Source organism: Cydia strobilella, chromosome 13, assembly GCF_947568885.1.
Source record: "Cydia strobilella chromosome 13, ilCydStro3.1, whole genome shotgun sequence".
Lineage (NCBI taxonomy): Eukaryota > Metazoa > Arthropoda > Insecta > Lepidoptera > Tortricidae > Cydia > Cydia strobilella.
In genome coordinates, this window is record NC_086053.1 from 8340428 (window position 1) to 8354702 (window position 14275).

The 14275-nt window shown below is 35.3% G+C and overlaps 1 protein-coding gene across 1 annotated transcript; it reads left to right on the forward strand.

The window, feature by feature from the left end:
* The first annotated feature begins 11796 nt into the window (after positions 1-11796).
* Positions 11797-13880, forward strand: LOC134746673 (uncharacterized). The gene is made up of 3 exons (XM_063681182.1): positions 11797-11951; positions 12039-13097; positions 13674-13880. Exons 1-3 carry the CDS (start codon positions 11906-11908, stop codon positions 13859-13861), a joined length of 1293 nt encoding a protein of 430 aa, XP_063537252.1. The 5' UTR covers positions 11797-11905; the 3' UTR covers positions 13862-13880.
* Positions 13881-14275: the final 395 nt, after the last annotated feature.

Genomic DNA, 14275 nt, shown 5'->3' on the forward strand with positions numbered 1-14275 from the left:
GCTTACCTATGAGATACCTGAGATAACTCTTGCCTTGAAGAGCCCCAGATTGTACTCATGCGGAATCACAGACTCGGGCAGGGCGTTCCACTCCTTGGCAGTTCGCATAAGAAATGTGGAAGCAAAACGCTTCGTGCGTATTTTTGGAGTTTTTTAATACTTTTCTATTACCCTAATCTAGGTTGGTCTTTTAGAAGCTCTTGATCCTGAATAGACATTGAATCGGTAGGCATCTAAATAAATTGTCCAAATTGACGACTTTGTCACTGAATGTATTTTTTTTCCAAAATCTGAAAATAAACATAAATAAATATTACGGCACACCTTACATAAATCGACCTTTTCTCAAAGTAAGCTCAATAAGGTTTATGTAGCACGGGTTCTGGTAGCTGCCCTCATTGCCCCATTTAAAAAAATCCACCCTGTATATATAGTAAGTACAAGAAAAGCAAAGTCCTACAATGAGAATAAAACGAGGCAATTACATCAGCACATCACTTTCAAGGTAGTTTTGTAGAACTCTCCCTTTATTACGGAACAAGAAGTTAGTAAACTTGTACGACCAACTTTTGATCAGGTAGATAGATAGATAGATAATTTCTTTATTCATACTCACAACATACATGGCATTGACAACATACATGGAACACAGCTCACATGTCTAACTTTATTAAACTTGCACTTTCAAATCCGTTTACCAAGTGGCTGCAAATTGCCATTCAAAACTATCTACATACATCAAACCCCCCAAAACTTATATGGAAGGCTTAATTAATATTGTTCTAAACTTGTTAATGGAATATTCTAGTGAAGGAAAACGTGGATATCACCGGAAAAAACCTCTTCTAACTCGATAACTGCCCAAGTATTGTATTTACTGTCCTTGCTAAAACTTTTCGCTCTTTGGTTCGGCTGCCTGAAGAAAAAACAAAAGAAAGGAACATAATTCGTTGACTCGAGGCGGTTGTGAAGTTTTCCATTGCTTCAAATGACTGCAAACACTCGAGCACCTGAGAGATTACTCAACTTTGAACTTTGGTCTTAAAATTAGAGCGCTCTGGGGCTTAATTTGTCTGAGTTGAATGTGATTACCAGTTAAGTTAAAACGCCAAATATACTTTTTTCGCGACAAAGACAAAGAAAAAATTTGCTGAGTTGTACCCTTTAGTCACGTAATTTACTTTTTCCTTTTAGAAGTATACAAAATTTCTTTTTACCTATCTTGGCTATTCTTGGGCATATTCTTCATGTCTGAAATTATCAGGAACATATTATTTATAAAGAATTAAAGATAATACCTTACCTTCACTTGGTATTACTACATTTCGACTGTACACAATTTGGACCAAACAAAACTAGGTTAGGCAAAGCTCCAAATATTTAGGCAATGCAATTAGTACCGTCATTTAAAGCCAAACTATTTAGCATTTCGTGTTAGTAAAGTTGATTTCGGGTTGTTTGCTTATGAATAACTTAACTAATTTTGGCTAAACTTGTCTTTGGCTACTTATGCACACAATTAGGGGTTGTAACAACCTTTAACGTAACTTAATAACGAAAATGTAACTAAGCGAGTAACCAAGTTACCCGTAGGCCTGCACTCAGTAAATCGATTACCACGTCCCAACATCCCCTAGGCCTAAGTTTGTCTTGCTTGATTAACACCTCTGACAAATCATATAGGTACAAACGGCGAATAATATTTCACCTTTGTATAGTTTTTTATGCACTTTTATAATACTCTCTTTATTGTTTACATACGCCCGGCGAATAATACCTACATTTGTATTACTTTATATAATTATATACTCGTAACTCTCGAAAGGATAAGTTAATTCTTATTAAAATTATGTTTACTCGTGTAAGTGAATTCTAATATTCTTATGGGTAATAAAGATTCTTTAAACTTAATAATTAAACGTCAGGTATATAGTGAGCGTTTTTTTATTAATTAAATCGATGTAGTATGGCTATAAAAAAAACATTGCCTTCATTTTGAAATTTATTACCGCCAATGCCAATTAATAACCTATTAAATGTCAAAATGAAAATTTATTGTGTAATTAAATAAACAATTAGGAGAGCCTCACGGCCCAACCCAAGTCAAAAATATTAAATGATCTTCATAAAAGTTTCAAAAGGTCTGTTTGTCTTTCATTAGGCAGCACGAAGCCTCTTCATGTCGCTCTGCTCATTATAGAGGTTCTAGCTCGGCCAAGTAAATTATAAAGACTTCTAACCTACCTAAGTACATACAAAATTGAAAGCCTCATTATCACTGTGCTACTTAGGGCCAGTTGCACCAACCACACTTAACAGAGTGATCAACATCACTCAATAGAGTACTATGAAAATTCCCATACAATAAAGTTTTGCGAACGCTTTAACGGTGACATACGGTTTGATGCCGACCCTTAGAGGTGTCAAAAAAGCGCAACGCTATTTATTTTAATTTAACACTCATATTTAGAGAGCTTTATTTCCATGTCTAAGACCTCTGTAAGTGCATCACCTAAAACAATGACGAGGCGCATTATGTTGCATGGGGATCACTTTTGTACTTATCTCTGGTTCTAGGCACGGCCGCCTTTGAGAAAATTGTATTACACACTCGGATGCTTCTGAACAATTAACTGGTAAAAGCAACCTTGCCAAATTGAATTAAGATCGCGATTGGGACAGGCACGATCCGTGTTGTATAGTATGACTTCAAGCTGGTAATATAAATTAACGTTTTACACATTTCTTGCCTTAACTCTACCAGGTTTCATTTAATCCTAATTACCTATATTTATTACATTTCTAACTATCCTAATTTTTGGCTTAATTGTGGTTACCCTAAGGTTATGATTTAATTTTAAGTTAATTCTTTCAACTTTGGGTCTTATCTGAATCATTTATTTAAAAAAAAACGTATATTGATTGATAAATGCCACTGGATAGTCAAAAAAATAATAAGATACCTACATACATAAATAGGTGAATCATCCAAAACAATTAATTAAAATAAAATGTCTCAAGCTCGAATGTTCGTGAAATTTGGTCAACAATAAAGTATTGTAATAAAAATATTAATTTCTTATGTCATTTAATGTATCAGGTTGGTTATTTAAGACTAGAGACCTTAATAGTTGTACGAGTGTCTCTTGTATTGATATATCGCCATCCGAATGTTACATTAATTATTAAATTTATTAACTTAGATAAATATCATCGAGTGATAGAGGTATTTCTGATTGTAGACACGACATGTAGTGTAGCCACACTTTAGGAGTATTCATTATTTATTTCATTAAGTAGGTACATATTTGATTTGTTAGAACTAATATTAAAAACTGATTTCATTTAATATTATCACCTATTCAAAATATTTAGATCAGTACGGTTTCACTCACTAAGCTACGTTTAAGTTCGATTAGCACCTATTAGCTGAGCCAGAATAAAGTATTTTGTATCAGGATTTTTAATTCAGCCTGCATAACCCAGATAAAGTAAGCTAGGCTCTCTTGGTAAGTTGGTAATGAAAATTAACTAAGTACAGTTTTCGACGCTGCGCTGCCGCTGGATGGGCATGAACTCATGTCAGACTAATGGCCAAGATATTACTCTTGCGATGCTGTAACAAAGGTCTAATCTAGTCTAGTTTAGTTTATACAGTTTACATAGATACCAATTTACTTACTTTAAACTCTGAGAGCTGAGAACATCCGGAACATCGTCAGAATTGGAAAACGATTGTATTGTACAATGCAATTTGCAATTTTTTTTCAACACGACATCAAGTGATACAATCAAGTGAGTGAATAATACACATAATAAAATAAATGTTAATTTTTAACACCGCGCGATTGAAAATAGACATAGGTACCTACACTGCCATGAACACTCTGTCACGTATTACGACTATCATAACCGTACATGTGGGTACCGTATACTTACATGTTTATGTAAGTGGAATTATTCCAAGTTGTTGGTAACTCTAAAGAAAGCTCATTTGCCCAATGGATATAATTAACTCAGACAATCTTAAAGACTGGCTTAGTATAGATAGACACACTATTCCAAATGAAGTAGGTACAGCTTTATTTAACCAGCGTCGTTAGTAATACTAATTTACAGGGATAAATGGTGAACGATTCTCTCTCAATTAGTGAACAAAAAGAGTTGTAGAGCAAGTTCGTTTTGTACGAGTCCGGGCCGCCATGTCCAATAACGGACAATGTAAAAGTTTTCATTCCAAATCTCTTTTATATATTTGTATCACCGATGCTATTATAGTAGGTGTGACTGTCTGGACATTTCCGTGCAATATAAAAGATAGACGTCAAACATGGCGCTTCAAAAGTCTAACGCGCCGGAACGGCACTTTAGGCATGTGGAGAGAATTCTAGATGAAAAATGTTGTTATATTAAAGCGGGTTGTTTTAAATTTACACAATAAGGTCTCATAACTTGGATTTTTTTTAAGTATAGAATATAAAATTTTCCACCACGAGCTAGACTTCTTAGAAAAGTGAGTCTCTTTAGACTTAAATTGTTAGGAAATTATCCTTAGAGACTGAAACGGCTTTTCTTTTTCCGTACATCACAGAGACGCAGCCATTAACTTCAATATATTTGATTCAATAGCAACTGGAAACTGGTTACTGGAAGCGAGTAAAATTCTGCACGAAACGCCACGTAAGACTGCAAATTATCGTGAATACTTGTAGGTACAATGTTATATTAGATATTCAGAAGAGGGTGAAGGAACTAACTAATAATTACTTATGTAAATCTAGTGTTTGTGTTTGCAGCTTAGTTCCAGCCGGAGATTCGTGGTAGATACCTGTCTTGTTTTTTATCAATACGTCTCTATGCATTAGCCAAAAAAGCCTTTAATGCCCTGCGCGTAAAATATAATAATGCACTCAGAATGTTGTTGGGGCTGCCCACATGGTGCAGTGCATCACTCATGTTCGCCGAGGCCCATACAGACGATTTTCACGCGGTTATGCGAAAGAAAATCGTCTCGATGATGGGAAGGCTTAGGGGCGGTACCAACAGCATTCTGGAGGTCATTATAAAGAGGATTGAGAATCCTATACTGGCGCATTGGATTCGCCAAGTTGTAGGTTTTGGTAAATTTAGAAAATATGTTATGTATATATAGTTGTAGTATCATGTACAAATTTAACATTAGTTATTAAGTTATACTAACAAAATATGGATGTAAATCTGAAATAAATGTATTCAATTCAATTCAATTCAATTAGTACTGAGATAGACAAAAGTTCTAGTAACCGTGAAAAAGGATTTTATTTATCGAATCCATAAAAAATTGTCCAACGAACCGTGGCGGCCAGCTGTCGACGGCAGCCTTCCGAAGCCGCGGCATGACAGTGATTTTGTCCACTGAACTGCCAGTCACTTATTTAAATACATAAATTAAAATATGCATAATATTTACTGAGTTGAAAATAATATTCATTACATACGGCGTGTATGAACGGACTTTTCCGAAACTTTTGTCATGACTCCTGTCTCTTGCTGAAATGTTGAATCCCTATAGTTGGATCGTTTTTGTCACTATACATAGTATAAGAAGTCGCTTTCCGCTGTCTGTATGTCAGTCCCTATGTATGCTATGTATGCCATTAAGAATATAAGATTAAATGGGGCATTTTCTACGAAAAGGGACCTTATTGTCGATGGCGCTTAAGTCGCACAGCTTCGCGCGGCATTGTATTTATATCGGAGCATCGTTAATAGTGGTGTAAGCGCCATCGACAATAAGGTCCCTTTTTATAGAAAATACCGCAAATATTTATTTACTTATACCTGCTATCTAGTTGTAGTACAAGGAACTGTAAATACAAACCTAGTAGTTACACTTGCTTATAAATAATTATGCGAGTGCAATAGAGAAAGCAACAGGCGGGTGAGTGTACGAAAATATATATAGAAAGCGTCTCTGCTTTATTTGTATGAAGTTAATTGCAAAGCTTTGTCTTGCTCAGTCTAAATTATGATTATTTTATAATATAACGAGACAGGTAATTAAGTTATAAGCCGACGTAAAATGAAATTATATAAGCTAGTAATCCTCTACCTCCTGAACCCGTCTGGAAGGCAAATCGGCGTAGACAAATGGGGTCAATTTCTCTCCTTCTGTCTCCGATATCGATTACGAACGCGAAAGGGACCCAAATCTCTCGAAAATTTATGAAAAGGCGTTGAAAATTAATTTCTACGTAGTTAGAAAATTTAGAAATTTATCACTTTATAGAAAGTCAAAGTTATGTACATTAGGCAGGTAGGGAAAATTATATTATAAAAGCTCGTCGCACTAACGATTCTGGCCTGCGGCGTAGCAACGTTTTTACACACTTTTATTACACACTTTTATTTAGCTTCACTGCGTATATACCTTTTTATATATCTATAGTGCCTCAAATCTTGTAACTAAAATTTGAACCACTTCCCGGTATCTGATTCAGTTGAAATTTGGAGTACTATCGTAATTCCGGTGACAATACAATAATATGCAGTCGGTAGGTAGCCAAAAGAACTCCTCGATGGAAAAACACAAACACATCAAGTTTAGGCTCATTAGAAAGGTCTCAAGAAGTACTCGATAGACATTCAAATGAGAAGAAGTACAGTCAGCAATTACTTCATTGGATTTTTATTTGGTACTGCGGTATTGTAGGTACCGTTAAAAAAAAATTAAGTATATTTATTTAACTTTATGGGTTCTGTTCTATGCCTGAAATAAATATTTTCAATTTCAATTTAACAATAAACACAATTTCACAAAGGCACATTGCAGTGAACCCCGCACTAGGCATGTATCGCGGGGGTCAAGGTCATCACGAGTTACGAATATTATATTTATGTATATTAAACATAAGGATAGGAAAGAAAGAGGAGTGTGAAGTGTGAACTTGTATGTGTGTAAGCTTGTTGTGAGGAGGGAGTGAAATGTGTGTGTGTGAAATCTAAAAGTGTAATGTAATGTAAAAGTTTGTTTGGATTTAATTGTGTTCGAGCGTTATGAAAAAGTGAATAGAAGAACTCGAAAAGGAATGAAGAATTAATCCTATGAATACGTAGTATTAGGAATCTCTTGGGAAGGTTTCAGAATTGCTTCTGATTCCTCGTAGTTCCAGGACTTCAGCAGGTATATGAATTTTTGCCTCATTTACTTTACAGTGCCTAATGTCACAAATTTTACTACTTTATTATAAACGTGCGGAAAGAGAAATGCCGAGAAGCGCTGAGCAAAAGAAGTGATGACACGGGGTTTAGGGATACTGTAAACTGTTCTTGAAGTGAGCGTTTGATGTTCCGAGGGGCGATTGGCCATTATATGAGCATATAAAGTAACAAGCATCAAAAACAATTTGCGAATACTCAGGAGAGAGAGGAGGAGCTTTTCTTTGAAGAGTTCAGCTGTTTGATATCGTCGTGGTCGCCCCAAATAGACCTAGCGCGCACAAAGAGCGATTCTAACTCTTTGTGCGCGCTCCAACATTATCATAAACGATTTACCAGAGCTTTAAAATTGATTGACAGAGGGCTAAGTACACAACTTTAAGCGTATGACCAGTTGCAGATTCACGTAAAAGTTTGAAAATGTAGATGAGAACCCTACCAGTGGTCGTCGAAACATGGATTTTGAAATTAACGTTTTCGTCAATAACGCCTAAATATTTCAGTGAGTTGGTTCTTTTTATGGAGTTACATGAACAAGCAGAAGCTTGAGGGTGCGGCGGGACTATGCAATTGTGACAGTGGATTTTCAAATGTGAGAGGGCGGAGGATGGGCTGGATGAATTTTGATTTGTCAGCGATAAGGGTTAAAGGATCTTGGTTTAGCCAAGCGGATAGTCGTTGTAACCCTACTGTAGCTACGTCATAAGCGTCCTGCCAAGAGTCACCATGAAACACTATGGCTGTGTCATCGGCGTAACATAAAACTTCACTGTATTTAAGCTCTAGGGACATGATGTCGTTAATATACGTAATGAACAACATAGGACCAAGTATGCTGCCTTGTGGTACGCCGAATGTCACAGGCATCGCAGCACTAGTAATGTTGTCTATTTTAATACGCTGGCTTCTACTCGTAAGATAGCTAGAAAACCAATCCAACGATTTTCCACGGATACCAAAAGCCTCCAGTTTTCTGAGCAGGATGGGAATCGACACCGATAACCTAATACATTTGCGTTTCCGTCAAATCCGGTAGGTCTGATCTTTTGCAGATTTGTTTATGATATTGGCCCAATAAATACTCCAAGTTTGGGACTTCGAGCACCGAACGCAACTTTGTCACAAATAGAAAAAACCGCGAAAATTTAGTTTTTTTTAGATTTGGGCGATTATAACCCTAAAGGACTAGTTTTTGATAGTAACTTCTCAAGACGTTTTAAAAGTAGACTAAATTTGCTACATTACGAAACTAGAATTGTCTCTGTGGATCTAGTAGTTTCCGAGATAAAGCCTTTCAAAAAAAATTTTTATTGAATTCGTAGGCTGTGAGTGCAGTGAGTATGCACTTTTGGGTGATGCCGTTTGGCACAATTGTTCCTAAGATTTCAAACAAAGCTGATTCGGTCCGGTAGCTACGAGATCGTACCGTGCCTACCCCCCAAAAAGGGAGGGGAAATGGTCGTCGGCTCCCCAGGTCCAATCTATGCTATATTCGTTCCTGCTCTTAGCAACTAGGGCAAGATATATCTAGCCCTTTACCTACGGGTGTCAGTAAGGCAACACCGCTGCAGTACGGGTGTCAACTATAGTTGATCGAAGATATGTTCATGTTCAATAATTTTTTTAATCAAAACGAGACCTTGTGTCTTTGGTAATAGCGGTCACATTATGCATTGGGATTAATATTTCATTTTTCATTTCATTTATTTATTTCTTTAACAATAATGCATTGTGTTAGAAATCTTACAAACTAATTACATACATGCTTATAACTTAATTAAATTAAACTGAGTGATTATGGGACATGTCAGCAAATAAATATATTTTTAATAATAAAATTAAATAAATTAAATAACAAGTGAAGACAAGTGAAAAACAAATATAATAAAATTCATAATTTGTAATAACTACATACAATTTAATTAATTATTTGATAACATGTCAATCCATACAAAAAAACAAATACTTAACTAAAAAAAAAAAAAATACAACGATTCATTTACGATGCACATGTCAAAATTAAATAGATTCATTATTGTACTGGAAAAACTCTTCAACTGAATAAAAACATTTTCCCAGCAAAAACGACCTCAATTTATTTTTAAATATGAACGGGTTAGACATAGCTTTGAGTTCTGTGGGTAGCCTATTAAAAACTTTGATAGCCTGGTACCGAGCACAGTACTCAGTGACTTTTAGCCTTGGTGTAAAGGGGCGGTTCAGATTTTTTGTCCTTGTTGCCAGTCTTATCGCTCGAGCCTCTACAGTTTCACTACTTGCCAGAGATTTTACTAAGTCCGTACAGAGTATCATAATATAAAGGCATGGTACAGTTAGAATTTCTAATTTGGCGAAGAAGTCTTTACATGAAACCCACTGAGGTATACGCATCATTATTCTTATTGCCCGCTTTTGAATTATGAAAGCCCTTTTTATATTGTAACTATACGTTGCCCCCCAGAATTTAATGCTGTATCTGAGTTTTGAGTCAATTAAAGCGTAATATACAGTTTTCAACTGATCTGTTCCGATGGTATCTCGTAAATTTCTTAGAGCGAAGCAGGCAGAACTAATTGTGTTTTCGATTTGATTCAATTCCTGTTTCCAGTTAAGAAAAGAATCAATTTCTACCCCTAGAAACCTAACAACTCCAACGGAATATAGGTGCAAAGAAAAAAATATCATAATGTTTCGGTAGATGGCTCTGACATAAACATATTTTTAAAATTACTGCTTTTTTGCTGTCAACTGGGGTTGACACCCGTACTACAGAAGTGCAAATAATTGAACTCAATATGGCGGTCGTAGTGTTGTTTTATATTTCATCGACTTGTTGTACGAGTGAGACGTGTGGGTGTTTTGAATGTTATTTTTAGTTTTTGGACTTTTCTTTGTCCAAATAGTTACAAAATTCGAATATATTTTTTTTTTACTAAAAACATAACTTGCTGAGCTTCTATCCCGTACTTACAGAAATATCGACAGTTGTATCGATATGCACACATTACTATTTTTCGTCAGTAGCAGAGATTTGTTTCTATGCAACATTTTAAGTAATTGATTTTTTGCAATATTTCAATAATTATCATCATTTAAGTATTTAGTTGTGTTACATATATAATAAACTAATACTTTAAAACTTAATCTTGAGAAATTCGCTAATAGTAACCTAAAATTCTTCAATTTCTTAGTGATTAATATAAAGCGTGAAATAAGAAATATTAGTGAATATAAATACACCAAGTGATTAGTTATTAAGTAAACATATTATACTTAATGTGTGTGTGAAATTTCAAGCTGTTCTGTTCAAAAGGGCTAGACTTATATTAACCGGGATATGGACCGTGATTACCTTTTGTATTATTTTCGAGCTTCCGATATTTAGACGCAGTTACATGCATCTTGTTCTCTGCTCGCATGCTCTTTGTTGACTTTGACTTTGAAAAAAAAAACGAAATTATCGCGGTTTTTTCAATTTTTGACAAAGTTGCGTTCGGCGCTCGAAGTCACAAACTTGGATTATTCATTGAGCCAACATCATAAATAAGTCTGCAAAATATCGAAACTACCGGATATTAAAGTATATGCTCTAGCTAACACATAAGTTTACAAAAATACATTTTTTATTTATTATTTATTTATACAGATATATCATAAACCATCTATGATGCATTCGAGAATTACTTATTGCATCTTAATAATTGTTTAACCCAAAGTTCGTAAGATCGGCAAGAAGCGCTAGTGTCCCTAGGTCCTATAGGTTAGAAAAGGCCACCACGCTGCGCGCTGTAAATGAAAATGTATAACGCAAGCGTCCTACAACTCCTACAGCTTGCTTTAAACTCCATCAATCAATTACCTTTAGGTTGGATCTTTCAATCCCTTTTTGACCAAGTTAATTAAAAATTTACTTAAGTATTTTCTTTTGCCAAATACATCAAATAAATAGGCATCAGGCCTTTGAAATTTTGGAATGGTATCTTTGGAACACACTTTTCCCTCTTACAGGCAAACAAGTACCTCAGAATTTTTCCCCGAAAATTCTCTCGCTACCTATTTATTGGTATCTTGCTCCTCATAAATGGCTTATTCCTAGTACAAATTAACTTTGACCTTTTGATTTATTTAGTTATATGAGATTTACAATACAATAATGAATTTAAGACAAATTTAACTTTTATTAATAGAGAAGTGTAACTTTAGTGTAAGTTTAGCGATAAGGCCGCCTTTTTTACCATTGTCTTTAAGTGTTATGTTTGTTCCCTTGTAAATTTATTTTGAGGTTGTTCAATACAGAGGATTTATATTGTATTGTAAGTTGTAAGTCTAGAAACTATTCTAGTCTACGTAAACTAACTTATTGTGTACCTGACTCAGCTTTGTGGTTATGGCGCATGCCGAAACATGCTGGGACGGAACAACATTGTTTAGTCGCTATTGATGCGTATTTTTGCATCGAATCCTATGAGAAGTTTAAAAGGCGGCCGTTTGGAACAATGAAAATCGTTTCCTTGCGGTATCCATTGTTTTCACGAAATACCTTTCCACTCGTGCACTTCCACAATAGACTGATATTGGTTTACAACTCCAGTCATAAAACCCGATCTAAAACTTGCGCCGAACAATATTTTTATTTATTTCACAAGTGGCTTTGGTGTAGACCTCGCGTGAACTAAGGCTGGAGCAGTGTTTTTAAAACATCAACAAAATGTGGAAAAATATGCTCTTGTATTTTTATGTAGCTGCAGGTTTAGGTAATAAGTACTCTATAAAATGTAAGTATTGCACTCTCAAAAACCGACTTTTTTTGTAATCTAACTTTTTTTTTGTAAATAATCTAGTTGCAGGCGAGTGGCAGCCGCAAGATTATGGCCAAAGTCAATTACTTTATCCATTTCCTCCTCCCTCACGGCCATTGGACCAGAGACCGGTCTCATCACCGCATTTTACTGAACAACTCGCAAACATGCCACGTGCAAGACCTTGTCGACGCCGGAATTTCGGAGATGTTTTTAGTGATTCTGGTTGGGTACCTGCACCGTTTGTTCAACCGCCGATAGCTCAGCAAATTGGGAACCAACTGCTTCAACCTCAACTTAAGCCTCAATCATTGACGGAAAATAGCTCTCCAACTGTAGATGACAAAAAGCATGAATCAGATCAGATGGACCGGAAATCTGAACAACCTGACAAAATAGTTGTATTTATTGAAAAGAGCTCGGTTCTAAATCAAATGTCAGCGAGTGAAAGCAAGAAAGCTACTCCGGATAAAAAACCGAATAATAATTTATTGGATTCCGCGAGAGTTGACTATGACCCTAGACCTCCTATGGTAGACTCAAGTGAAGATTCTCTGGAGTGTGAAAGAAAGGACGAGGCAGACGCGGAACCACGTTACGGTAATTCTGAAACGCAAGATGTAGTCGGTAAAAGTTCACCTAGTGAAGCCCGTGATCAAGCCGTAAAACTTATTGCTAATTGTATTCACGAATCTAGACGTTCTATGCCAGATTATGAAATAGATTCAAGAAGATTACAAGCTGATAGTCCGTCATCCGTGGAGCTTGATAAATCAGGTGCTGGCATTACATCAAAAATGGAACCAGTAAGAAATACTCAAACAAACGTATTAAAACCAATATTAACACCGAACACAGTAGTAATACCAAGTAAGAATGCAATAGATATGAATAAAGTAAAATATTACCTTCAAAATCCTGCAAAGAATGCCGGTAAATGGAACGATGATAGACAAGTGTCGTTGATGGAAAATGGTAAAGCTTGCTACGCATGCAGCACACATCATGACCCCTCCTGTTGGAAAACAAATGCAACTACGACCATAAAATATTGCAACAGGGATAATAATGCGTGTCTTACAAAAATGTACAAAATAGAAGGTGAGTTATTTACAAGCTTTGTCCTTCGGTAATTCATTTTATAAAGATATAACATTGTATTGTAGTATATTTAGCCTTTTTCTGAATAATATTTACATTAATAGTATACCTGTAACTGTTATTAAGAAGATCGGTTAATTTATTCGGATTTTAAGTAACTCTTCAGTTTATAATACTTATTAGAAACTCTTTTAGAAACATCAAAATGATTCGCTTGCTTGTAATGTGTCTATGATAATAATATTAAATTTTATCCAAGATAAAATTAGATGATGATGATGATGACGATGATTAGATATATCCATGGAAATATGTATGTGGATGATGGAAATATTAGCCTTGTGTTATCAATTTACAATAATTATTTTCATTTCATAGTGTCACTTTGAACCTTGTTATGACTGCATTTAATATGAAAATCATAAGCAATTTCGCAGTAATGTCACTGTGATAAATAAAAATTGGTTGACTTCGGGTCGCTGTGTATCACATAGCGACCTGTTAATAGTGCCCGACAACGTTATTAGAATGAACCAGTGGCAGCGATTTTATAAAACATAACTTTTTTGTACGCAGGGAAATCGATCCTGATCCGCGATTGCGGCCACACTTGCAACGAAGACGAAGGGTATTATATTGGGCAGAAGATGGTCTCGTGCAGCATTTGCCACAACGACATGTGCAACAGTGCTTATGCCATACATAGCCTCAATGCACTTCTAGTAGGCTTTGTCATAGTTGCTCTCAAATTTACTTTACAATAAATAATACGATCAAGGCTTGTATATCAAGAATATTACCTAACTCCACATTACGACTTGTAATAAATTACCTGCTTACTTACAACTGGGCTCTCTGTAATCCCTATTTTTAGGTCTAAACAATTGTCTCTCGTTGGATTTTGAGTAATAAAAGTCACGGATCAAAAAATTAGTCAAGGATTTTTATTTAAATATTAATTCATTAGTCATAGTCATAGCTGCTCTAAATTTATGCAAATACAATCAGGCCCTGTCACCTAATTTAATTACAATTAGCGAGGGTATTTTTTACAAAGTAAAAGTTGCTTTCCTTATTTATAGGTATCCCTTGTTAGAAATCAGTTTAAGAACAATAAAATATCCTCAATAAAGTAGAATGGTTCAATGACTCAATTTATTAATATCTTTATATTTTTT